The sequence below is a fragment of the Rhinoderma darwinii genome, chromosome 2, assembly GCF_050947455.1.
Source record: "Rhinoderma darwinii isolate aRhiDar2 chromosome 2, aRhiDar2.hap1, whole genome shotgun sequence".
Classification (NCBI taxonomy): domain Eukaryota; kingdom Metazoa; phylum Chordata; class Amphibia; order Anura; family Rhinodermatidae; genus Rhinoderma; species Rhinoderma darwinii.
In genome coordinates, this window is record NC_134688.1 from 456,570,882 (window position 1) to 456,597,353 (window position 26,472).

Here is a 26,472-nt window from a genome sequence, read left to right on the forward strand (position 1 = left end):
ACAAGTGGCATGTATGAAACATCTTGAACTTTTATTTTTTTTTAGGAGGTTTTATTAGGCTTTGCTTGGGTCAGACTTTTAGCCATAAACATGAGTTTTTATGCATTTAAAAAAAACAAAAAAAACATTACGCTTTAAAGCAAAATTGCATGAAGGTGCCCATAAGTGTCAAGTGCTGGGTGACATTTCCCATTTCCATAAAGTTCAAGGTGTCGACATGTAGTGAATATAAAGGTACGTAGATAAAAGTATTTTTTTTAATTTATAAATCATATAATATTTGTGTATGTCAAAAGTGTGAAAATTGTTTTGGTTGTTGCAGGCTTAAAACCTTACCTCGCTCAGACTTTGAGGACTTTCTCTCCTTGACGGGAAGCTTGGAGTTATGACCTTGTGTCATGAGGCATGGGGGCTGTCTGTGGGAGGGGGAGCATTTGTCCATCTTCTTCTGGCCACAACGCTGTTCCCCTCTTTTTTCTGGATCTTTAGGTTTTCTTTCCTGTCAATTGGAGCAAGAACATTTCCTTGTCAAAACAAGCGAGGAGGTTTCAGAAAAGAAAAAAAATCTTGGATAATCTCCTTTTATATAATCTTAAAGGGTTATTCCCATCTCAGACATTTATGGCATATCCAAAGGATATGCCATAAATGTCTGTTAGGTTCAGGTCCCACCTCTGAACCCCACACATTTGTCGAAAACAAGGTCCCCTGTCCAGCCTAATGAGGTGACCAGCAGCTGCAGCATCGGGCAGAGAATGGCATTGGGGAGAGGTGTCCGCACATGTGGATATGCTGTAAATGAATGAGATGGGAATATCCCTTTAAAGGGGTTCTCTGGCCATTTTTTATTGATGGCCTATCCTTAGAAATGGTCATCAATATCAGATTGGTGGGGGTCTGACTCCTGGCACTTGAATGGGACCGGAACTGCAATCCCGGGCACAGACTGTACGGGTGTGCACGATGCTGTGCCTGGTAAGCTAAGAAGAAGCCGTAATGTTCTTTGCCATGACCGCTTCAGTCAGCAGATTGGCGGGGGTGCCAGGAATTGGGCCCCAACCGATCTGATATTGATGACTTATCCTAAGGAAAGGCAAACAATATAAAATGCCCAGAGAATCGTACATCACAGATCAGGAAAATAATTAATAATTATAATAATAATAATAATAATATTCAGGTTTATGAGAAAGCTGTATGAAAAACAATATGGCTGCCGTTAGAGCTCCACACAGGTTGTCACCCAGCTTTCCTAGAGTCCTGTACAGAAACTCTACCTAGTTATTTAACAATACAGAAGTGAGGCTGTCCATGCCCACATAGATGAATATAATTTTTTTTATTGTGTTTTATATAGTTTTTTTGTTCTGCTTTTTTTATGACAGGCTTTCTATGATACCATAGCAGCGGCACACGCTGAACAGGAATTTTAACAATGTGACAGAAGGCGACTGCTCAGCAACGTATAATTCCTGGTAATTTTTCTGTTTGTTTTTTGGGGGAGGAGACATTCTTCAAGAACGCTCATCATATAGATCCTAACATTACTTAGCTTGTGACACCTCTGTGATTGACAGCTACCCGGCATTCCTCAGTTATTGAGATCTGACATGTTGAAATGTCAAGAATCTTTATGTTCTTGTCCCTTTCTTAGAAATCTGCCTTTTCATGTTTTTAGTTGTTTGTTCCATTGAACCTCAAGTTCAAAGGGACTTTACATGAAACAATATAAAAAATGACACAGGAAACCCTATAGACAATGTCCCACTAGGAGAAAACAAGAGACATGCAGACAGTGTTACACAATAGTAGAACTTAAAATAACTTCAGTTTCATGGGCTACAGCCATTCTAAGGGTCCTCTTAGGCCTCATGCACATGACCGTAGCCAAGTGCACGGCCGTGATTTTCGGGTCGGCCGGCCACGGAGTGCCAGCCGCGAGTCGCCCGCAAATCGCGGGCTGTGCACATGGCCATTATTTTCAATGGGCCCAGACCGCAGAACACGGCCGTAATAAGGCATGCCCGTTCTTTCTGCAGTCCGGGCTCCGGGGCCATGCATGGACCGTGGAAACCACGGTCGTGCGCATGGCCCCATAGGAATGAATGGGGCCACAATTCTCCCGTGGATTTCAGGATCGGTAATGTAACCATGTTCATGAGGCCTAAGTTTGAAAAGTGAGGCGATGTCTAAGAGTACCCATACACGTGGCGGATTTGTGGCTTTTTTTTCCATAGCAAATCCCCAGTAAAATCCACGTGTGTTATGAGTGGGTTTTGCTGCAGATTCACTGCAGATTTTACTCCTACATTGAAAAGGGTGAAATCTGCTGTGAACAGCACCAACAGAATGAGCATGCGGAATATTTAAAAATGTTCAGCATTTTCTTGAGGATGAGATTGGCATTTCCACCCCGTGTACAGGGGGCCAAAAGATTTCCTTTCTATGTCTCCAAACTTTAGTCTAGAGAACACAATGCAAACTATGTGAACCATGTCTGTGAGCTGAATAAATTCACTTGGTTAAACTAAAGGGTTGGAATTAAAACAGGGGCGTAGGGGGTGCAGATGGTAGCAGTCGTACTCGGACCCTGGAGTCTGAGGGCCCACAGACCCCTCTGCCACATTAGAAGACACCAGTATTATAAATGGCCCATGCTAGGTCCTGTTACAGATCTTACATTGGTGCCCAGGAACTACGAGTTATTAAGTTCCTCACAATTTTCAATATCTCTGTTTGCTGTAAGTGAAAAGATAAATTCTTGTTTATTTCCAGAGGCTGCCCTGATCATCTCCTGCTCACCCACATGCCGGGCTCGTTAGAGGTCTTTCTAGTAACGAGCTGTGTATTCGTGTCAGTTGGACAAGTTAAGAATGGAATTTCCATCTCTGGATGTAAATCACAATAGCATCATTCACTGACAGCAAGCAGACATTTAGAAAATGGCAAAAAATGACAACAGAAAGTATAATAAAAAGTTGGAGAACTTTTCATTATACAACAAATATGTTTTATTAACATCAAACGCCATGTCAATCATACAATCTCACACTTCTGGTAATAATAATGAGCACTAAGCGGCATCACACTGCAATGGGTTAATCTCCTCCCTGGTCGCAGGGGGCCGGGGAAGGCCGGGATGTGCGGTTTCCTTGTATCACATGTAGCCGGCACATCCTCCACTTTCATTCCATTAGAAATAGATACCTAGGAGGAGTTTCCGATCCCTTTTTCCCTTTTCAATGAGCAGGAAGTGACTCCCTTGACCATTGCTGAGACACGCTCCATCTCCCAGGCCCCGGACACATGTCATCACTTCACTATTGTATTACATCCTGAGCCGGCATGGAAACCACCAAACCGCGTCTTGTTGGGGGTTCTACTCTTTCGTTGTAATACTAGACTTCTACAAAAGGTGTTTTCTTATCTGTTCCCGTAGAACAGCACAATTAATGGGACTGGCACATCCTGACATCTTACTTTTTTCCATTTTCGGGCTTTTATTTATTTTTGCTAAGTACATTGCGTATTAATGATAATATCCTCTATTTATATAGCGCAGAGCGGCGCAATTATGGGAAGCAGTAAACATACCAAGAGAGACTCAGTACATTAGGGGAATATTCACACTTAGCGGTTGAAGTGCAGTTAAAAACTGCATAAAAAAGGTGAATAAAAGAAACCCGTGAGCGTCGTAAAACGCAACCACAGCAAAAAAAATGGACCAATGCAGAAAAACGGCATTCAGTTTTGATGCAGTTTTTAACGCCACCTCAACCGCTACATATGAATGTACACTTAAGTTTTTATTGCCCTTTTACATTTGTGTTTTATATAGAATAGTAGAATAATATTCCTGGCCTCATATTTTCTTGGTTGCATTATTATGTTGGCTGCATAGTTATTGTATTTTATGTTTTCTACAAAACAGCGCTTTTATTCTCACCTTTGGTTAACCCCTTCCCGCACTGGGTGTAATAGTACAGCTTGGGGAGTGGATAGGGGTTCAGGAGCTCTGTCCGTGACATCCGCAGTGGGTGTCAGCTGTAAAGTTGAAATCCCTAACATGCCGCAGGCAATACCATCCGTGGCTGCTAAGTGGTTTTACAGAAGGAGCGGGTACCCTTTGTATGCCCGTCGGTGCCCCATGACATTGCCATGGCAGCCAGGGGGGGCCTAACAATCCCCCACTAAGTGTGCAGAAAGCCATTAACTTCAATAATAATACAATGTCATCAGCAAAAAAATATTATTAGAATTCAATTACCAAATGGGTTAAAGGGGTAATCCCCACTTGGGACACCCCTCTATTAGCCAGAGTGGAGAGCTGCGATATGGAACAGGACTCGATGTTCCTATGTTTTACATGGCTCCATATAATAATACATTTCTTCTGCAGTGGACACATAGCAGTCGGCTAATCACTGGGCCGGCTACATTCTGAAATGGGGTTATCTAGTTGGGACGACCCTTTAAAACAAAGGGATTTCTAAAACAAGGAGGTGGGTGTCACTGGGCAGCCAATCAGAGTCCATGTTTCAGTTCTACCAGTGCAGTTTCTAAAATGAAAGCTGAATGTTGATTGGTTGCTATGGGCAGCAAGGCCTCTTTTTTCCCTCAGACAGTTTTGATACATAAGGTCCAATGACGGCATCCATTAGGATAATAGATAATGTCGCATTCTCTGCCTTTAAAGAAAATACTCATTTATTGTGATTCTAGGGACGGTGACGATTGTGGAACTCACCTCGTAGGAGTTCTTGTTTGACTTATATTTTTCTAATGGATGCATCTGGTTCTTGTGGCAAACGTTGTCATTAATGTCAGGTTTCTAGCATGAAAAAGAACAGATGTTAATTAGAGCGCTGCACATTGTAAAGCAGATAACAGAGCACAACTATTGTGATGTTCATGGCTTTAAGTCATCCTCTCAGTATTCCCCATCTCCGAGAGAGAGTCCCCCAGTCCCCCCTTTATGCATTAAGCCAGGTAATGTACAAAACAAAGATGGCATAGAAATAATAGGCATACCCTCATAGTGATTAAGTAGCGATCCAGTTTCCGGTTTAGCAGGAAATAAACGGCTAGGGTATGACACGCACGGTTGGAGAGGATGACATTGATGACATCACTGTGCTTATAACCAAGCTTCTCTGACATGTGACGGATCACACTCTGACTCAAGTCTTCAAGATGGATCCTAGAAGGTAGAAAGACACTGGACATTAGTGGATATTCCAAGGATAAATGTAAATTAGTGTAAAGCTGGACATAGACATTTTTTGTTGGTAGACGTCAATGTTTTTAGTGGGCTCTACAGTACCCAATAATCTACGGTACATTAATGTCTGGGGAGGAGAGAAGATCGGCCATGTTCTTCTGTATTCACATGATGTGGTCGGATCACTGTTTTTATGGCAGAAAAGCAGTGGTTTCCCAAAATCTCTGCCGTTTTCCTGCAAGTTTTTGGAAATTGCTGTAAAAAACAGGATACGACCGAAACATGTGAAAGTAGGGATCCTAAGTTATGACTACCAGCTAAAAAACTTTTGCTGAATAATTAGGGTAAGTCCAAACGGTGCGGTCCTGACAGGGTCGCAAAGCGGCCAACAACCGCATCAGCACCATGTTCGGCACGGCTGTCAACTAGTCTCTTAATGTATGTGTTGGCTCTCTTTACAAGTGCCGACACCTCTTTGAATTAGTTTCATAAAACAAACATGGTTTTTTTTATGAAACTAAATGTACAAGTGCAGCTCTGCTCACAATGGAGCAGTCTGCACTTATCTCTCTGTCTCCCTTGTGTCACACCTCCCTCCTCCTTTGGCTTCTGCCCACAGATAATGGAGCCAGTGTGCTCCTTATCTGGGCAGATAAGGAACTGATAGTTTTAACTCTTTAGTCTTCTTCTCACTCCTGGATCCCCTGTGAGGGGAGCGTAAAGAAGGTTAAAGAGGCTCTGTCACCACATTATAAGTGCCCTATCTCCTATATAAGGAGATGGGTGCTGTAATGTAGACGACAGCAGTGTTTTTTATTTAAAAAAACGATCTGTTTTCACCACTTTATTAGGAATTTTAGATTTATGCTAATGAGTTGCTTAATGACCAAGTGGGCGTGTTTTTACTTTAGACCAAGTGGGCGTTGTACAGAGGAGTGTATGACGCTGACCAATCAGCCTCTTACACTTCTCTCCATTCATTTAGTCAGCGCATAGGGATCCTTCTAGATCACTATGTGCTGTCTTATACGAACACATTAACAATACTGAAGTGTTTAGACAGTGAATAGACATTCCACGGGATGTCTATTTACAATCTCTGCACTTCGTTACTGTTTCTGTGGTAATTACAGCAGAGCAAGCGTAATCTCGTTGTAACCTGTCATTTACCGCGTAATCTCGCGAGATCACGCGTCCTCTGCTGTACCTACCACAGACAGAGTAACGAAGTGCAGAGATTGTGAATAGACATTCCGTGGAATGTCTATTCACTGTCTAAACACTTCAATATTGTTAATGTGTTAGTATAAGACAGCACATAGTGATCTAAAAGGATCCCTATGCGCTGCCTAAATGAATGGAGAGGAGTACATGACGCTGATTGGTCACTGATTGGTCAGCGTCATACACTCCTCTGTACAACGCCCACTTGGTCTAAAGGTAAAAACACGCCCACTTGGTCATTAAGCAACTCATTAGCATAAATCTAAAATTGCTAATAAAGTGGTGAAAATAGATAGTTTTTTTTAAATAAAAAGCACTGCTGTCACCTACATTATAGCGCCCATCTCCTTATGTAGGAGACAGGGCGCTTATAATGTGGTGACAGAGCCTCTTTAACTGTTACAGAGCTGCAACAGTGTGTATGTGTATATATAATATATATATATGTATATATATATATATATATATATATATATATGTGTGTATATATATATATATGTATGTGTATATATGTGTATATATATATATATGTATTGTGTAATGGAGGTGAGCAATGAAGGTGTATCCAGCACTCGGTATAAAAGTTAAATGGTTTATTCGGTCATGCTAAAACAAAGAGATTAAAACAAAAATCCCAGGACCACTCTTACGCGTTTCAAGGCACTGGGGTCCTTAGTCATAGCATGTATATAATTGTATATGTGTGTATACATATGTATATATGTGACGACCATAGAACAAAGGAACAGCACCAGGACTTCAGAACAGATGAAACAGGGTGGATTTATTCACCTCAAGTGAGCGACGTTTTGGTTTGTCACAGAACCTTTCTCTAGCTTGAGAAAGGTTCTGTGACGAACCGAAACGTCGCTCACTTGAGGTGAATAAATCCACCCTGTTACATCTATTTTGAAGTCCGGGTGCTGTTCCTTTGTTCTATGGTCGTTTTATATTGGAATTTGGGAGCTGATCCATCCCCTGGAAACGAGCACACGGCCTAATTTATTGTATGTTGGAGCGCTGTGTTCATCTGCTTTTGGACTGTGTATGTATACATGTGTATATATGTGTGTGCATATATGTGTGTGTGTGTGTGTGTGTGTGTGTGTGTGTGTGTGTGTGTGTGTATTTACACACACACACACACACACACACACACACCCCAACATTGATAAATAACAGATAAATATATAAAAAAATGACAAAAGTGTTTTTTTTCATATTTTTAGTGATTTGTCTGCTCATAATAAAAATGTAAAACATAGAATTAATTAAACTAATCTAGAAAATGAAAGCCTCATAAGTCTTGTAAAAAACCCAAAATAAAAATAGTTCGGATATTCAAAGCGGTTGCAAAGATATTATCCTTTAAAGAAGTGAACATCAGAAATGGAAAATTTGACTTGGACACAGGGGTGTCAGTGACTCTTGGTCATGAAAGGTTTAATTAATACAGACTTTATGGGCGCACGATTTTGCAGGTAAGATTGCCCGTCGTCCATCAGTTTCAGTTTGACACACGCTCGGCCTAGGCTACACGGAGACTTTTTGTAGAGCAGCCCACTAGATTGCATGCCACTCAATGGAATCCTTTGGATGGCCGCTGTAGTTGCGCTACAAAAAGTCTCCAGGTAGCCCAGTCCTAATTGTACAACTAAATATAAAACACCAAGAGAGAACACCCAACTAGATGGTGCCCGAGGCAGATGTAATCCAAGGCCCCAGTGCATCCAGGAGGCAGTTCTTTCCAGACACCACAATGTTAGTGACAGATAAGATCGGATCCTTGTCAACCCGGTTTATATAGTCATGTGTTTATAACGGACCATTAAATAATTAAAGGGACCTTCATATGATAATCGTCTTAAGTAAACTTGTTTTCAACACTAGACGTGATTGGTAATGATTCCCTTAAGGCATTCAGACAACTTCTCATGACCTATTGCTCCCTCTTTAGGATAATCTCCTTAAAAAGCAGATGTTTTCGTGACCAATACCGCATGTGTGATATTTCACACTTCTCCATACTGGACTCTCCATGAGCATAAAGGACATATAGATGTCATAGCGGAGGGTCCCTCGCTCTATAAGCCAAAACTTATAACTGCATGCACACCATAAGGCCTTGTACACACAATGCAGGTTTGCTGCAGATTTTGCATGCATTTAAAAAAATAAAATAATTTAAGCCAAAATCAGAATTGTATCCAAGAGAGCAGACTACCTTCATATATTTCTCCTGTTTAGTCGCCGTTCCTGGTTTTGGCTTTAAATAACACATGCAAAATCTGCAGCAAAGCTGCACTGTGTGAACAAGGCCTAATGCTACATCTTCCCTGGCACTGCAAGGAAAGATGTGTGTCCGCACAGGGCAATAAAAGCTGATCATCAAGGGTTAGGGAACTTAGACCTGGCTTCTTTTTGAAATTTTTGTTAAAAATAATTTTAGGTGGGTGACAAGCAATATGAACACACAGGGGGTTGTCACCCAGAATTGTGAGTACCAGAGATGTCTACATCTGCCGTGATACATCCCCCTGCCCCCGCATTAGTTGTCATTCAGCTTTTTCAGAAACAGATACAATAAATGAATGGAAATTTTAACCACTTGACAGATGAGGACGTTGCTAGGACTTCTTTTTACTGGTGTGTCTTGGTTTTAGGGTTTGTTCGCACCGCTTATTTTCGGACGTTTTTCGGGCCGTAAACGGCTGGAAAACGGCCTAAAAATCGGAAGCAGAACGCTTCCAAAAATCTGCCCATTGATTTCAATAGCAAAAACGGCATTCTGTTCCGACAGGCCGTTTTTTTACACAGTCCAAAAAATGCCCATGATAAAGAAGTGCATGCCAGTTCTTGGGCCGTTTTTGGAGCCGTTTTTCATTGACTCTATAGAAAAACAGCTCCAAAAAACGGCCGTAAAAAACGCAGCAAAAAACGCGAGTTACTAAAAAAACTGCTGAAAATCAGGAGCTGTTTAACCTTGAAAACAACTACGTATTTTCAGCCGTTTTTTAATAAGCGTGTGAACATACACTCAGAAGGAAATGCTTTTTGAGTAGGGCAGCGCTGTGTTCACCTCCTCAAAAATAAAATCCTGTTGTTGTTGCTTTTAATTGGCATATAAATGGCACTGGATGGGTCCTCAGTGCTTAATAAACCGCAATATCATAAAACATTGCTTGCTCTGGAAAAAATCTGTGAGGCATGAAGGACCCCTGCTAATATCGTTTACTCAGCAATTAAAGGGCCAGCAGACTTGCCTCTGACTTTCACCATATAAACTTCCATTACACATAAAGTAATCCCGCTGTGCTTGAAGAAGCTTTTGGCGGTGAGCATTAGCCATTGCTAATTGTTACAGCTTTGTTTGTATGGAAATCGAATTGCCCGACATGCAGATGACAGGCTGAATTTAAATGGATCGGGGTGGAGGTTCTGTCTATTGTCTCGGGACACAGGAGCTGTAACATTTCACAGTAGTAAAGGGTGCGCTCACTGTATATACGACTGGGTTCACATTTGGAGATTTTGTCAATTTAAAGGGGATTTTCCACCTCGAATAAATCCTATGGCTATGTTCACACGGGGTCTTTTGCCGAGTTTATTGACGCGGAAACCGCGTCGCAAAACTCGGCAGAAACGGCCCGAGAACGCCTCCCATTGATTTCAATGGGAGGCGTCGGCGTCTTTTTCCCGCGAGCAGTAAAACTGCCTCGCGGGAAAAAGAAGCGACATGCCCTATCTTCGGGCGCTTCCGCCTCCGACCTCCCATTGACTTCAATGGGAGGCAGGAGAAAGCGTGTTTTCTGCCCGCGGCGCTCAATGGCCGCGGGCGAAAAACGGCGCGATCATTGCTATTCACACGGAGTATTTTGGGGGAGGAATATCTGCCTCAAAATTCCGTTTGGAGCTTTGAGGCAGATATTCCTCCCCCAAAATACTCCGTGTGAACATAGCCTATCTCTACTTTTTCCTTATCTAAAAGTCATAAATATTTCTAATTAACCTTCAGATCTTCATCCTATTCTATCCCATGTCCTCTTCTTTTTTTTTTTTTATCCAACCGCGGTACTGCAACTTGCATAGGTTGTGCCTGCGCAGTAGCTGCCGGCCATCTCTTTTCTCTGCCTTATAAATTAATAAAACAGTTCAGGGTAATACGCAATAGGCCGAGAGTTGTCCCATCATGCTCTTCTCGGCACATAACAGAAATGGGAGCGCGCACATTGATGTCTATCACATTGATGTCTATCACAGCGCCACTGCTGTTTCTGTACAGGGAGTGCTTTGTACTACCCACTCAAGCCGAGAACAACGAGTGGGACCATTAAGTCCAATAGTGGAGACATGGGGGTACAAAAACAGTATAGAGAGGTGTAACATGTACATTTTTAATAGAAAATGTAGATTTGGATTTGAAGGAGATATGGGAATACCCTTTAAGGCTAGAAAGGAGCGTAGCTATACGGGGTAGAGAGGTAGCACCCGGGCCCTGGTGCCTGAAGGGACTTAAAGGCCCCTCTGCTACATTAGAAGACACAGCTTTATAAATGGCACGTGGTAGTAATGGGCCCAGTTACATATTTTCTTTTGGGGCCCAGGGGCTAGACGAAGACTTTTGAGTTGCTATATCCAGCCCAGACGCACCATGGTACCATTGGGAGATTGTTATGTTGGCTTGCAAGATGATCAACCCACCTGAAGAAACTGCCATGTACCGCAAGGACGGTAACATTGCTGGGATAGTTGTGGTACACGGTTATTACTGCAGCCTCAAGCGATCCTAATACATTACATACCATGCACTCCTGCCGACCATTGCATGGCAAGCCAAATAAAGATAATTTTTACTTTGACAGTCACTCTCATTTTTTATACATCCGGGCTGAGTTTGTAAGGTGTAGCAGAACTGTTTTTGTAATTTGACCCATTTTGTGCTGATATCGCAATGTGCTATCTGTAGTTTTATATAAGACTTCAGGTAAACCTACTGCATTATTTTTGCTCATGATGCACAACTAGTTAAGTTCATCCCAGAAACTCCATTAACTGAGAGCCGACAGGCAACGTTTTCTGTACGTCAGAGGAGCCTCTAATGATCACTTTTTGAGCTAAATTAGTCTTTTCCTGATCCGCCTCATTGACCACTGAGATGAGAACGATGGAGTGATTGTCTATGCGTAAGTGCCCAGCCTTAGATTAAATTCACCGAAAAATGGGACATACTAATATACAAAAGAGCCTTAGACTACACCAAAGCAATTTAGGAACACTCTTTCTTTTAGAACATTCAATATTTTAGGCCAGAGCTAGATGACAACTCCAGGAAAACTCAATGCAACTATGTGACTGGAAAGTGACTGCAATATTAGCGTTCTGCACTCAATTACCGACTGAATGTCCGTTTTTCCTATTAACTTCTATTTAAGTGCAACTTTAAGAAACCAGTAGATGCATTGGGCAAATCATGTCACAGGGTGAGGATTATACAACTAAAGTTGCTGTCTATCCCTAGTCTTACTATGTCCCCTGCCATTAGATAACTATTGACCGAGCCTATCATATTAACAAGCACAATTGATGTGTCATTACTGTCGTGTGGGTAAGATAAGCGGCATCAGAGGTATCTGGCAGCTGCTTATCAAGGGAAAACAGGAACCAGACAGGTAGAAAATCCTACATGCCTCTCCTTTAATTTCCATTGACAGCAGTTGTTAGGGGACTGTCTGGCAATCCTCATAGACATTAGATAGTTAGTGAATTCCATTAAAATCAGTGGGATGCACTGACAAGTCGAATGTAATGTCTAATAATGGCCAGCTTTAGACTCTGAAGAACCACAACCATGGTTAGGAATGAAAGAAGTGGTATCATCCCACGTGTGCAAGTCGATAAGGTGACTTTCATTGTAAACAAGACGAACACAGAGTATAAAGTTCATACAAATATAAAGGGACACCACAGATTATAGGAATCTTTGTTGACCAGCTAAATTCAACTTTTGTCCACATTGCCCTACATTAACGATATGCAAAACACTCATAAAAAGAGAGTTTAAAGTGAATGTCCACCTTTTAACAAAATGTGATTTTTAGGTCCAATATTCTGTGTTGTTTAATTTCTTAATATATTTTAATAGCGGTCAGAGCTCAGTTTTTCACATATATAGCCCTTGTGTTACATTTCACAGTCAAATGATACAATTCTGGTTGCCTAAAGCCACCACTAGGGGGAGCTTACTGCATACTGTTTTATTATTGAGGTCAATATATGAGCAGTATGCAGAAAGCTCCTAAACTCCCCCTAGTGGCGGCTGTAAGCAACTTAAATTTTATCATTTAGCTCTTTATCCATGTAGGTGATTTGGAGCCCTTATCAGCAAAACGGAGGTCTGAGTGCTATAATTGTGGATCCATTTAGAGGAATATAAAAACGATATGGCAAAGTTCTCATTAAAGGTAGTTTGAAGTATTTTATGGATACATATCATAGTATTCATTATCATGTGTTATAGGACATTTCATATTAAATTAAATGAACAGTTTAGCGGATCTACCTGTTTGGATACGTGTGAGCTACTTTTCCGTGATAGTTGTCATTAAGCCATCGATTTGCCAGTGCTTGCTGGATGTTCGGCCTTTTCAATGGGTCTGGTTCCAGCAGAGACCGCAGGAAATTAGTAGCAGCTGAAAAACAAAAAAAAGGTGTTACGAAAGCTTCTCCTAGAATCCTCAATTTTTTCTATAGTATAGCGATCGCTCAGATTACAATCTGGTCGCAGTAGGATCTAGGTCTGTTGTACTTTGCCATAACTAAGACTGATTTTAATAGATATATCAGTCAGATAACATAAAAGTAATCGTTTCAGTCATTACTAGAAAAAAACCTGGCTGCTGGCATTATAACGCTGCACTTTTATAAGGTTTATATAAGGTTTAGTGTCCCTTTAAAATGGCTCATCTAGTGTTTGTGTCTCTATCTCTTGTCTATAAGGCTGTGTATATAGGATGACCATGGACGTATGCACAGTATTATGAATGAGATTTATGTAAACAAGAAAACTGACCTCCAACCCCAACCTACATCTTTATAGAGAATTTATCTAAAGGGGTTGTTGTCTCTTCCTTATTAATAGGGCATATAGTCCATCCGTCCCGCTCTATGAGCCAGAGCAGAGAGCTGCTGACAAGCAGTGGCTCTTGCCCGGGAGGATTATGTACATTAACATATTACATGGACAGACATTCATTTTAATGGCAACATGTAATACTACATTTTCCCTGTAGTGGCCGCTGCAGGGAAAATGAGCAGCCAACGGAAGCAGGACACATGGAGATCATCACGTCTGCTCTCATATTAATCATATCTAAGCTGTTTTTGGATTATCCATTTTTTATCTCATTGTTTTACAAAGACATCCTAAAATATTCATAAAATGCATGAATTAATTGATTAGTAATTTTTTTAATTTTTAATAACTATTTCTGTTGCCAATGGACATAAATGAGCAATCCGAATCTATGACAAAAGTAAAGCACATAGACAAATTCAAACTCTTTTTATACATTGAGGGAGGAGAAGGTAGGGTTTTAAATTGTAAAATTCATCCTGAAAGCCTCGGCTCAGAATCTAGCAGTTTTACAGAACAGGCGTTTTCACAAAAAATATTGAGATTTCATGCAGGCTAATTTTCCCTTCTTGCACTAATAAGGACATTATGGAAAGTGCTCTTGAAATTGGCCTGAGAAACAAGCGAACCTTTAGTCAGAGAAAGTGTGGAGCAACATGTGAGTGCTCCATGGCGCTAGCTTATAAATGGCCTCTGAGATGCGGAACTACTTACCAGGGGAGAGGTGGGAGGGCAACGGATTCATGGATTTGTCTACCATCTTCTGATACAAAGCTCTCAGGCTAAAGGGCTCCACGGTGAATGGCAGTGTGCCAGTCAGCATGGCATACATGTTAACGCCACTAGAAAAACAAAAATAGTGAACTTGCCGGTTAGAAAATGGTAGAGAAGATAACTAGATACACAGCATGTCATTTATAACCTGTCTAATACTCAGCCCTTCGGCACCTAGCATTTGGCCTTCAATACACAAAATATATCTGAAGCATGACAGACCATTTAGAGGTGATATATTTTCACCCAAAATAAAGATTATTGAGTTTGTCCAAAAATGCATAAAAAATACAAAAAATAAAGCAACTTAAAGTAGTCAAAAAACAAAATAATCTTGGTTAAAAATCTCCTACCGTTCTGTGTATACAGCTCCTATTCAGACCTATGGTGACAGACAACAAAAACCCTGTGTAGCCCAATCCTGCAGTCATACTCCCTTTTATATGTTGCCTACTTCTTGATAACTTATAAACAGCAGATTAGCAAAAAGAAGGCAACAAATGGAAGGGAATAGACTACACAATGTTTGGTTGTAGTGTGTAACCATGGAGACATATAGGCCTGCATAAGAGCTGTAAACATAAGATGTTAGGATTTTTTTTAATGTAATAGGGTATGTAACAAGTTGTAGGGTGCATGGTAAGAAGGTGTGTGGATGTACAGATGTCCAACCTATATAATAAAATTCATGGTATATTTTGGAATCATGAGTAAAAAGTAAAGGCCTAACAAAAGTCCATCACATCTAAATGCAGCTTGAGGAGACCTGTCATAATGTTTTATATTTCCTAGGGCTGCCCTCAAAAATGTTCTTACAAAAATCATCCACGGGGCACCAACCCTTGGTCACAACTCCCTATAATGAACACATTTATTGACCCGCCAAATAAAGTTTATCTTTTGTCCTCTTATCCTAGAGATGGTGGGTAGTTGAACCTTCCATGAAGACAATCCAGGCACATGGACATATTGGGAACCCCCGACCAGTAATGAAATATTGACCCATCTAAATGCCTGGTGTCAGCAGTCATTGCACACCCAGTCCCCATTTGGTGGCCATGTGTGCCTCTGTTCTGTGTGTTCTCCCATAAAACAACAAACCCAAATTTGCTAAAACATAACAGACATTTCATGTCACTCCTTGTTGTCATTTGCAGCTAGCTGTAGCTGGACAGTTGGGTTACTCATTACCGTCATCAAGCTTTGCATATAACAACGGAGAGCTAACTTTTGGTGAAGGACGTCTATACGAGCAGAAGGTCAACAGCACTGGCAAAGGTCTGTTTATCTACATTCCAATACAAGTGTTAAGAGAGAAGTGAAGGATCGTATTTTTATAAGGCAGGTTTCCTCATCTTGTCCTAGGGGCAGGAGAATACCATGGACATAAAGATTTCCCACCAACGATCCAATATTTGGTCAATATCACCATATTTATTTGATAAAAATATACATGAAAATCATATTCCATATAGAATTGTTCCAATCATAAAAATATTTTTTTTTTAAATATTATTTTTGCATTGCCCAACAAGGGGCATTAGAGACTATGTTAATGACTAGAAACCAGACATAACTTTTAGGATGTTTGGTAAAAAAAAATTCAACTTATAGAAGAAATTTTCATGAATCAGAAATTATCATTGTCCAAGTAGGAAAGGCCTAATTATTGACCACTGCCTAAATCAAGGGCGTAACTAACAGATTAGATATTGGACCCAGGACCACCTTCACTGGTAAAGGAGCCTCAGAGGTAAGGGGGTATATGGACTACTGTGGATCACGGTGGAGCCGACAAAAATTGTGTGTGCACCCACAGATTAAAAACCATAATAATCAGTTCTTGAACCTGCTGATGATGGGAATCATGAAGAGGGCCCTGTTCCATGTTTTGCTATGGGGCCCCGAAATTACTTGTTATGCCCTTGGCCTGGATACATCTTAGGGGCCAGAATTTTATGTTTCCAATAATCTGGCAGCCTGACTTTCAGTGATGAAAAGACTTGTAGGACCAATATTTATTATGTGTAAAGGTAGTCTGGTAAATTAAAAAGAATGGGCCATGAAATAATCCATTAAACAATAGCAAAAAACATTGATCTTCACAAAATGAAAAATACCTACATAGACCAGACGTCTACTTTGGGTCCATATTTCTTCCTTGCCAGCAGTTCTGGAGCAGCATAGGCAGGACTTCCACACTGTGTACTGAATGGGTCCGTATAACCCAGGATTCCAGCACAGTTGCTCAAACCGAAATCTAAAAATGCACAAATATTCTAAGAATCAAATAAAGCAAGCAGCTTTCTTATGTTCCAGCTACAATAAAATGAAGATATGTTACATGGAGAAAGCAACTCTCAAGGTAAATGTAATATGAAATGTTTGCTCCATCCTAAGACAGTGAGAGGGAAATTTTTGGGCATACCTATCTTTTTCTTTTTACTCCTTTACTACATATATAACTGCACCAGCTCAAACTGTAATTCTTCATTAAATCCGCACTAGTTTTAATATCCTAAATATGTTTTCTTTGGTCAAAAATTTTCAACATGTTTCAAAAAGTCATACTTTTAGATCATTTTCCATTCTTTTATATGAATGAACTAGTATATCTTGCCCATATTGCAGGGGTGGACAAATTAGTGTAGTCTTTAGGCTAGGATCACACACAGTTTTAATGCAGTTTTGGCTGTTTTTTGAGCCAAACACAGGAGTGGAGAAGAAAGAAGGGAAATGCATCAGTCTTTCTGTTTATACTTTACCTTCTTTTTGGATCCACTTCTGGCTTAGGCCTGAAAAACTGAGCCAAAAACTGCCCCAAAAGCTGCATCAGAACTGTGTGTGTGATCCTGGCCTTAGGAGCCAGTCAGACCACTCCAAGATCCAGGTAATAAAAACCGCGTTACACAGGTATAGAAAAATACCCAAAAAGTTGCACAATTCTGGCCGCACTGGCTACCTGGTTCCTAGAATTTGTCCAGTCCTGCTTATACAAAGTAAATTTAATTCCTTAAATCCAGCATCAATAACCGGATAGGTGCCAGATTAACAGGCATTCATAGAAAAGTATGTAAAACTCACTAGTATGCGTGAAGAACTTTTAATAAAAAAAAGGCCCAAAATAAAATAATGACACATATCTATCTGCTATTCTAATTTTTTTTTATCAGATAAATTTCCTAATTCATTCTTCCACTTCTGGTCTTGTAAAATCTCAGATTATATTATCTATTGTCTGCTGAAAACAGTATCTGGATAATTAGACTTTTTGAATTATTCGATGCTGGATTAAATAACTTCTCTGTATAACAAATTTTTCTAAATTAGCAAAATTTCCACAATTTTAGGACAAAAAAATTATCTGTGTGCTAATGTATCACTCACAGCCTACATTCAACAAATTAATGATGGGGCACAGAACTTCACAGACAACTAACTGCACAGTCATCAGCGAGATTTGGCAGGAGAGTGAGGAAGAGGAAACGGAATACAATAGACGCACAGAGACTCCATTGATACAACATGTAATCTCTGCTTTTACAGATCAATGGTAAACGGAGGAATACAATGTTAATGGGAAGCTTATTAACGGAATTGCATACCGATAAGCTTGATGTTGTTGTTCTCGTCTAGTAACAGATTTTCAATCTTCAAGTCTCTGTGGGAAAGATAACAATTAATGACTGAGCAGAGTCATGGGAAGCAGCGATCCTGGAGGGGTTAATGTGAGATTACAAGTCATTATTATCAAGACAGAAAGGCTTCTCTAGGTGGAAGTAATTGCTAGACATTATCAGGGTCTTGCTACACAGCAGATTAAATTGCAAGCTAGTATGTTAAAGGGGCTGTCTGGTTTAAATTGTTGCGATCAGCTCTAATTTGCAAGACAACTTGGCAGCAAGCAATCAATTCCTCTGCAGTGACACCACAGGAGAAATGAAGCATTACATGGTGCCCATTGAAATCAATAGGATGTTCATGTTATATACTTGGTCCTCCAGAGAGAGAGAGACATACTTTGTAGGTACTCTCCACCCTAAGTAGCAGATGATGGTCCCAAATGAGGAGCTCCCCTCACTAATAGCATATTTGATAATGAGTTTTCTAGAACAGACAAGCCCATTTAGCAATTGTATAATATAGTGTTATTATTGTTATTGCTCCTTTTATCAATTATTATGTTTACAGTAATGGGTGTAATTTCACCTCCATAGGTGTTATGGTGGAAATCTGTCAGCACAATGTAATTCACAGCTGACTATATTCCGTCTATGGAGAAGAAGATATAGAATGATGTAAAACCCTTGAAAACCATGTTTCAATGGCAAACTGGATCCTGTACGCCCCATCTCAGTTAGGCACTATAATCTCTTTCCTATAAATAGTGTACGTCGGCATGGGCAATGTTAAAAAAATAAGCTATAGGATGCCATGTTAAGGGTCGTACCATCCTGGGGAGGAATAAGCACTGGAGAAGGAGTCTGGGGGCTTAACACAGTATCAGGAGGGCAAGGGAAGTTTAATTTCTATTTTTTTTTGCTCTGGAGTCCCAGCTTTATTAAAAGCGTTGAACAATTTAGAAAATCTATTTGCATACACCTTATTAGGGAATTCTGAGTTAATAGAGAGGGGATCCCCTGTTCAGGATCCTCATCTCTTGGCCTGTTCTGTCCTGTATTACACAGACAACCCATCCGTTGACTGGATGCAGTGTGTAATGCTTATTTTCCCCTGTGGCGGCACCGCAGGGAAATTGAGCAATTACTGGCAGGTTTCCCAACAAATTATAGCTGATCACTGAGGGTCATAGCAGGAAAACACTTCGTGATCAGCTTATTGTCAAGGGACCCTTCTAACAAGAAGGGATTTTGCAAAGCAGAAAATCCCTTCAAGCTTATGGCGCTACTTGCACACTCGTGCCCTAGAGAAAAGTCTCTTGATGCTACCCACACAGTAACGGATTTCACAGAGATAAAAGTGAACAGCGCACATCTACTGCTAATGCGGCAGAGGAGAAGCTTCAGCAATCACACAGTAATTGTACAGAAGAGAAAGCTTGTGTCAGTTACTATTATATGTGATGCTGCCTGCGGGCTGCGCATCATCACGTGTATTACATGCCTCTGTGGCTCCTTGCTGCAACTCTTAACAAAAGGCTCTTCTATTTATATAATCAAGTTTTTTATAGTTTTCTTCCTAGTATACATATATTTATGAATTTATTTCAGACATTTCTTTGCTACAGGAATTTCTAACTTTCATACAAGGGATTTTGCCATCTTGCATATGTTATACATTTTTAAAGGCCTGTACACCTTAAAAAACATAAAAAATAAAAAATAAAACAAAATAAAACAGTGTATCATTGTGATTGGTGCAACTTTCTAATTACTTTTTATTAAAAATTGTATTTACTTTTTGAGATACAGCTGCTTTGTATCCTGTATTCAGAGCAGCTGTATCGTTCGCTAAGACCTGAATCCGTCAGGTCAGTGGGACTGACAGGTTCAGTGTCAGCAGGTCGAGCTATTATTGATCACATCTAAGTTATGAACCTAGATGTGATCGATCAAAGGTGTACATAGGCTTTAAGATGGGGAAAAAAACCCTGTTTCCGGTTTCCTATAAATAAAGCTTTGATCACAACGAAAAGTTTTACCACTTCCCAATATACTATCGGTTTCCATTCCTCTTAATTTTTCAATATCTGTGCTTGCTATCAGTGAAAGGGGGCATTCTTGTTTAGATTCAGTCTGAAAAACCAGTACAGATCCAATACTTCGAAAAGCTGAGGTTTTGCTACAAATGTACCAGTCTAGGGAAACCTCTGTGAGTTAAATACAACATCAGCTTAAATCTCTCTCCTGTCCTGATAGTTTGTTAGGGTATGTTCACACGGCCTATTTACGGACGTAATTCGGGCGTTTTGGCCCCGAATTACGTCTGAAAATAGCGCCTCAATAGCGCTGACAAACATCTGCCCATTGAAAGCAATGGGCAGACGTTTGTCTGTTCACACGAGGCGTATATTTACGCGCCGCTGTCAAATGACGGCGCGTAACTAGACGCCCGCGTCAAAGAAGTGACCTGTCACTTCTTTGGCCGTAATTGGAGCCGCTATTCATTGACTCCAATGAATAGCAGCGCTAATTACGGCCGTAATTGACGCGGCGTTCAAGCGCCTGCACATGCCGGTACGGCTGAAATTACGGGGATGTTTTCAGGCTGAAACATCCCCGTAATTTCAGCCGTTACGGACCCCCGCCGTGTGAACATACCCTTACAATGTTTCAGTGCCGGTAAAAATTTATCACTCTAGAGTCCAGGCCATTTAGTTTATAGTGGATTATCTAGACTAGATGCAACTGTAAGGGTATGTTCACACGGCGGGGGTCCGTAACGGCTGAAATTACGGGGATGTTTCAGCCTGAAAACATCCCCGTAATTTCAGCCGTACCGGCATGTGCAGGCGCTTGAACGCCGCGTCAATTACGGCCGTAATTAGCGCTGCTATTCATTGGAGTCAATGAATAGCGGCTCCAATTACGGCCAAAGAAGTGACAGGTCACTTCTTTGACGCGGGCGTCTATTTGCGCGCCGTCATTTGACAGCGGCGCGTAAATATACGCCTCGTGTGAACAGACAAACGTCTGCCCATTGCTTTCAATGGGCAGATGTTTGTCAGCGCTATTGAGGCGCTATTTTCGGGCGTAATTCGGGGCAAAAACGCCCGATTTACGTCCGTAAATAGGCCGTGTGAACATACCCTAAGGGTATGTGCACACACACTAATTACGTCCGTAATTGACGGACGTATTTTGGCCGCAAGTCCCGGACCGAACACAGTGCAGGGAGCCGGGCTCCTAGCATCATAGTTATATACGATGCTAGGAGTCCCTGCCTCTCTGCAGGACAACTGTCCCGTACTGTAATCATGTTTTCAGTACGGGACAGTAGTTCCACGGAGAGGCAGGGACTCCTAGCATCGTACATAAGTATGATGCTAGGAGCCCGGCTCCCTGCACTGTGTTCGGTCCGGGACTTGCGGCCGAAATACGTCCGTCAATTACGGACGTAATTAGTGTGTGTGCACATACCCAAACAAACCCAGAGCTTTCAGCAGGACAAGGTTAGTACTGGATGTAAACAAGATTGTTTTCCCTGACAACAAGCAGAGATCTTAAACATTTTGCAGAAAAAAAAATAAAAAAAAAAAGTTGCATACATTTTCATTATGCAATCAGTAAGCTTTATTTTCATGGACCCAGAAAAGCTCTTATATTAGAAATATCATGAATTCACTAATACAGCATGTCATTGAATCCACTTTTGTTAAAAAATTGTATTCAGACGTTTCTTAGTTGTATTGGTTTTTAGTAAAACGATCACTGCTTTTCCAGACTCTGCCACAAAATGCTTCAATATATCTACCTGGTGCTGTATTGCTTCATTATTAGGCAAGATTTCTATTAAGAAATTAAACGGGTTTTCCACGATCGGACAACTTGTATGATCGTTGCGGCTCCGACACCTGGATAGGTCATCAGTTGTCCGATCCTGGAAAACCCCATTAAGGAAAACGCTGGGTGACCCATTCGGAGCTATAAGGGTATGTTCACACGCTGAGAGGCAGTTACGTGTGAAAAGACAGACTGTTAACAGCTGCCTCGTTTCACACGTAAAAGCTCCTCCTCGTAATTTACGAGGCGTCTGAGACGCTCGTAAACCTTGAGCCGTGCTTCATTGATTTCAATGAAGAACGGCTCAAATTACGTGGCAAAGAAGTGCCCTGCACTTCTTTGCCGAGGCAGTATATTTACGCGTCGTCGTTTGACAGCTGTCAAACGACGACGCGTAAATGACAGGTCGTCTGCACAGTACGTCGGCAAACCCATTCAAATGAATGGGCAGATGTTTGCCGACGTATTGCAGCCCTATTTTCAGACGTAAAACGAGGCATTATACGCCTCGTATACGTCTGAAATTTGGCCGTGTGAACATACCCTTACAGTCTCATGGTTCGTCATCATTTATCTTTCTCAGGAACAGATATGTTTAAAGGAACATTTTAAGCAAAATGGATTCATTGTGTCGTGCCTGATCTATTTAGCGGGTTGTTTTTTCTATGTGTCCTCCCTCTTCAGGCCCTGCACTGGGCGTAACACAGTGTATCAGTTTTCAATAGAGTTTTCCTTTAAAGAGTACCCACTAGCTCTCTTGACATGTCTGTTTTAGTAAATACCTGTATTCCACATAATATAACAATTCTGGAGCATCTTTTCTCAGAATTCTGCTGTTACTCTGTTATTCCTCTTGGAAATGTATGAATGTATTAAGAACTGGCTGTTACCAGTTGAGAGTGTTTCCCTACAAAGTCTGACGCTATCCAATTAATGCTGAAAGTCTCCAACAATGTAGGGACACGTCCGTTTGACATGGGGAATGGTAACACCCAGTTATCAACTTATACATTCATTTCCAGGATGAACAACAGAGGAATGGCACAACGCAGAGTTCTAAGAAAAGATGCTCCAGAATTGTTATTTCATGGGAAATATTTTTTTTTATTAAAACAGACATGTCAGGAGAGGTGACAGGTCCTTTATAAGAAACGCCTGGATGGAATTTTCAACACTTTGACGTAAGAGGACGACTTACACACTTGTACTTTCTGGTGAATATTATTTTACAGAGTAAAGCTATTTAATAAAGTAGTATTACTCATTGCGGCTCTGCAAATTGAGGTCCGTGAACTTTCATTTCTATGGCTTCTTGAGAATTGTGAGATGCATTTAGAATGAGCGGAACATTTCCTGACACCTAGAATATTATTTCACAAAGTCCCTTCTGTATGATCCTATTTATAATTCCATCCTCTACACAAATGAGCCAGGTAAATCCTTGTCTCGTCGTGACTGCTCTCCCATTGTATTTATATCTCCCGTCGTTCATGCATTTTTGCTAGCAGAAATTTATGAATAATGGAAACTTCACACAAACTTGTGATCTTTCTGCTAACAATACGTGTGACTCATTCATTCATAGAAGTCTACAGCCCTGAGAGAAGAGCCGTGAGCGTTTCCGATAACTAAAATAGCCCTGTGCCATTTTTAATGCTGCTGTCATAAATAAATAGCCTTTTGTTTTCGTTTTTCAAGAGCGATCTCCTTTTATCATGGTAAATGAAGGCATAAACAAGGTGAAAAACATATCAAATAGGTTCTAATCTCGGAACAATTATCTACCTCTGTGTTCATCTATAAAAAGATCCGAGCTTTGATGTGGAGTAAACGTGTCAATCCACGAGCAGATTGCCATGAAAATCTTCTGACCTCCAAGTACTAACTACTCGTGGACGCTTTGCTCCATAATTAATGTAATTGGTAGCAATCGTTACTATTTATTAATGTAATACCCAAACAAGGACACAATTAAGCTCTATATCCAGGGTCAGACTGGCCCACTGGAGGATAAAAATGGTCTCCCAAGGTCCAGCAAAAGACAACCCCATTTGGAGCTTGGCCCTAGGGCCTATTTCTTATGAGATAATTCATTCATAACCTATTAGATCTTATTGGTGATATGTCTTGCATGTACAATGATAACACCATATATTACAATGAAATTAGTGGACGTGCACATGTTCTGTATGGATGGAAGGTGGGTTCTTAGATTTATTTCCTCTGGCGGACCTGTCTGACATGGTCTACATTATCAGTTTATTTGAATAGAATCTCCACCTAATATTATTTATACAGAATATTAATACATTTATATTTAGTAGAAATAAGAGAAAACTGAAGTCTGAGTATATTCAAATCCTCTAGTCTTTAATTCAGTCTTAATCTAAACACTTGAGACAGACCGGTTGCTAGGGAATATATGACTGTGGTTGCTAGGCAGTTTACTCTTAGCAACTAGTCTGTCTTATAGGACTGGCATCGGACTGACAACAGAGAAGAGAAAATCAGTTTGGCAGCATTCATGTCATCTTTAATCGGAAGCTGCATTATTAATCAGATTTTTCGAAAAATTCATTTAGTGAAGAAGGACGTGAGAGTACAACTTGCCAATAAAAAATGGCCATAGAATCAAGATGTTCCAGAGTTAGTAGAGAGGCAAAGCGCAGTAGTTATACAGATTTAGCAGTCATTTTATGGTCTGACCAATAGTCATCAGTAAAAGGCCTATAATGGTCAAGACAAGACCTGATTTCCATTGCAGGAGAAAAGACACTGGTACCCAACAAACTGATAGTCCAGGTATATTGAGCACAATATGGGTGCCCCAACTATTTAATCTCTATCTACAACCTCAGTGAGGAATCTTACTGTTAGAAATACAGAAATAAAGCGTGAAGCTCAACAAAGATTATAGTCACCTGTGGACAACTCCAGCACGGTGCAGATGCTCAACAGCCTGAATCAGTTGTCGGATGTATTTTCTCGCCTCATGCTCTTCCAGTCTTTTTTTCTCATAAATTTTATGCATAAGGTTTCCTCCACAACACAGCTCCATAACCAAATAATAACTGTTCTCCGTCTCCAAAATATCCAGCAGCTGCGAAATGTTGGGGTGTCGAATCATCTGTTGGATCTGACCCTCCCGCCGCAAATTCTTGGTGACATAAGTGTCCTTCTTGGCTTTTTTCTTATCTATAACTTTCACGGCCACCTGTACAAAAAAAGATAATGATTAATTATTGGTGGGAATTAATCATTTATTCATTTATTAAGTTCTACAACGGCAAGACTACATATTTGTTATCGTCTACATGGGTCATGTTTAGTGGAGCAAACAAAAACTTTTTATTCGATTTTGTCTGGGTCCAAAAAACCCTTTGTGGCCATTTCCAGACTCCTCTATAGGCCAAAGTAAAGAACTGCTGCAAAGAGCATCTCTTATTACGAAAGACCTGCTGTGTCCTTTGAAAAGAGTAGAAGGTATATTGACTTCAAGAGAAAGTCCATTGATTTTGTTGTGATGCAGCGTCACTGAAGGAGAAACAAGCACTGAGCCCCGGGTTTACCAGTCAATAACAGTTCATCTTAGGGGCTCCCGAAAAAGAAAAATAGGACAAAAAAATTTGACTGCAAAGGTGTCCATAGCCTTTAAGCCTTGATCATGTACAATTTTTTTAAATATTTTTTTATCCTCTTAAAACCTACCAATTCGAGCACCATTTATAAAAGAACTCCAAAAATATGTATATGTTGTTTTAATGGTTTATTCTAAGCTTGTGTTTCATCTGCAGGTATAAATCCCCAGAGATGTTACACAAGTTTTCTACCAACGTTTTTCCTAAGAAGCAATTACAAGGTAACTTACTTCTTTAGATTTTTTTTTACTGGAGCACTTAAGAGAACTGAAATGCTCAGGGAAGCAAACGAAAAGCGAGTAAAAATATTTTAAAGCCTATCTATCATCAGTCAAGTACTATGGGGTAATGGCAAGACAAAGAGAGAGGGGGAGGGGAGAGAGAAAGAAAAATAGAAGAGCACGCTCTTATAGTGAGTCGCTTGTGGCTTATTGCACTGATAATATAGATAATTTAACCGTTGACTAAATAATTTTATTATTGAATGTTAGACATTCTTCACTGAATTAGAAACATGCATCGTAAAGCAATGACCGGGGACATTGCTACGTGCCTACATCACGGCGTGCCACCATCTAGGCCAAACTAGTGCTAGGGCAACGTCAAAACCCTTGTTGCACAATGAATACTGAATACCAGAGTACCTCCATTGATAAAAGCATTGAAATATTGGGGCAGGGTCAAAAGAAATTTGACATTGCAGAAAATACAACCCAAAGCATTGGTAGGTTGCTCCCTCATTCGTCAGAGCTATGAGTGATGGAATCCATGTGAAAGAAATACCATATAATGGAAGACACAGAGTGTCTATGGCCTCGTAATATGGATCATAGGGTCAACTTGTAGCAACATACAGGCTCTGGTCCGTGGATATGGCTTTGCTGTGCGCATGAGGCCATACCCATACCAAATCGTCATTGACTGTATTTAAAATTAACTTCCCACCAAAAATTTAAACTCTGTATCTCAATTGTTATATGCAGTGGGTGTGTTCAGTTTTTCTCCTGTAAAATCCCCAGT

General features: G+C 40.5%; 1 protein-coding gene across 1 annotated transcript in view; it reads right to left on the reverse strand.

The window, feature by feature from the left end:
• Positions 1 to 26,472, reverse strand: part of HUNK (hormonally up-regulated Neu-associated kinase) — a 77,657-nt gene that overhangs the window by 6,946 nt on the left and 44,239 nt on the right. The window contains exons 3-10 of the mRNA XM_075854537.1: positions 24,736 to 25,028; positions 17,957 to 18,012; positions 16,476 to 16,611; positions 14,292 to 14,419; positions 13,005 to 13,134; positions 5,032 to 5,200; positions 4,748 to 4,831; positions 337 to 499 (exon numbers count right to left, since the gene is read on the reverse strand). Coding sequence (XP_075710652.1) covers positions 337 to 499; positions 4,748 to 4,831; positions 5,032 to 5,200; positions 13,005 to 13,134; positions 14,292 to 14,419; positions 16,476 to 16,611; positions 17,957 to 18,012; positions 24,736 to 25,028 — 1,159 coding nt within the window. The remainder of the gene's footprint in view (positions 1 to 336; positions 500 to 4,747; positions 4,832 to 5,031; positions 5,201 to 13,004; positions 13,135 to 14,291; positions 14,420 to 16,475; positions 16,612 to 17,956; positions 18,013 to 24,735; positions 25,029 to 26,472) is intronic.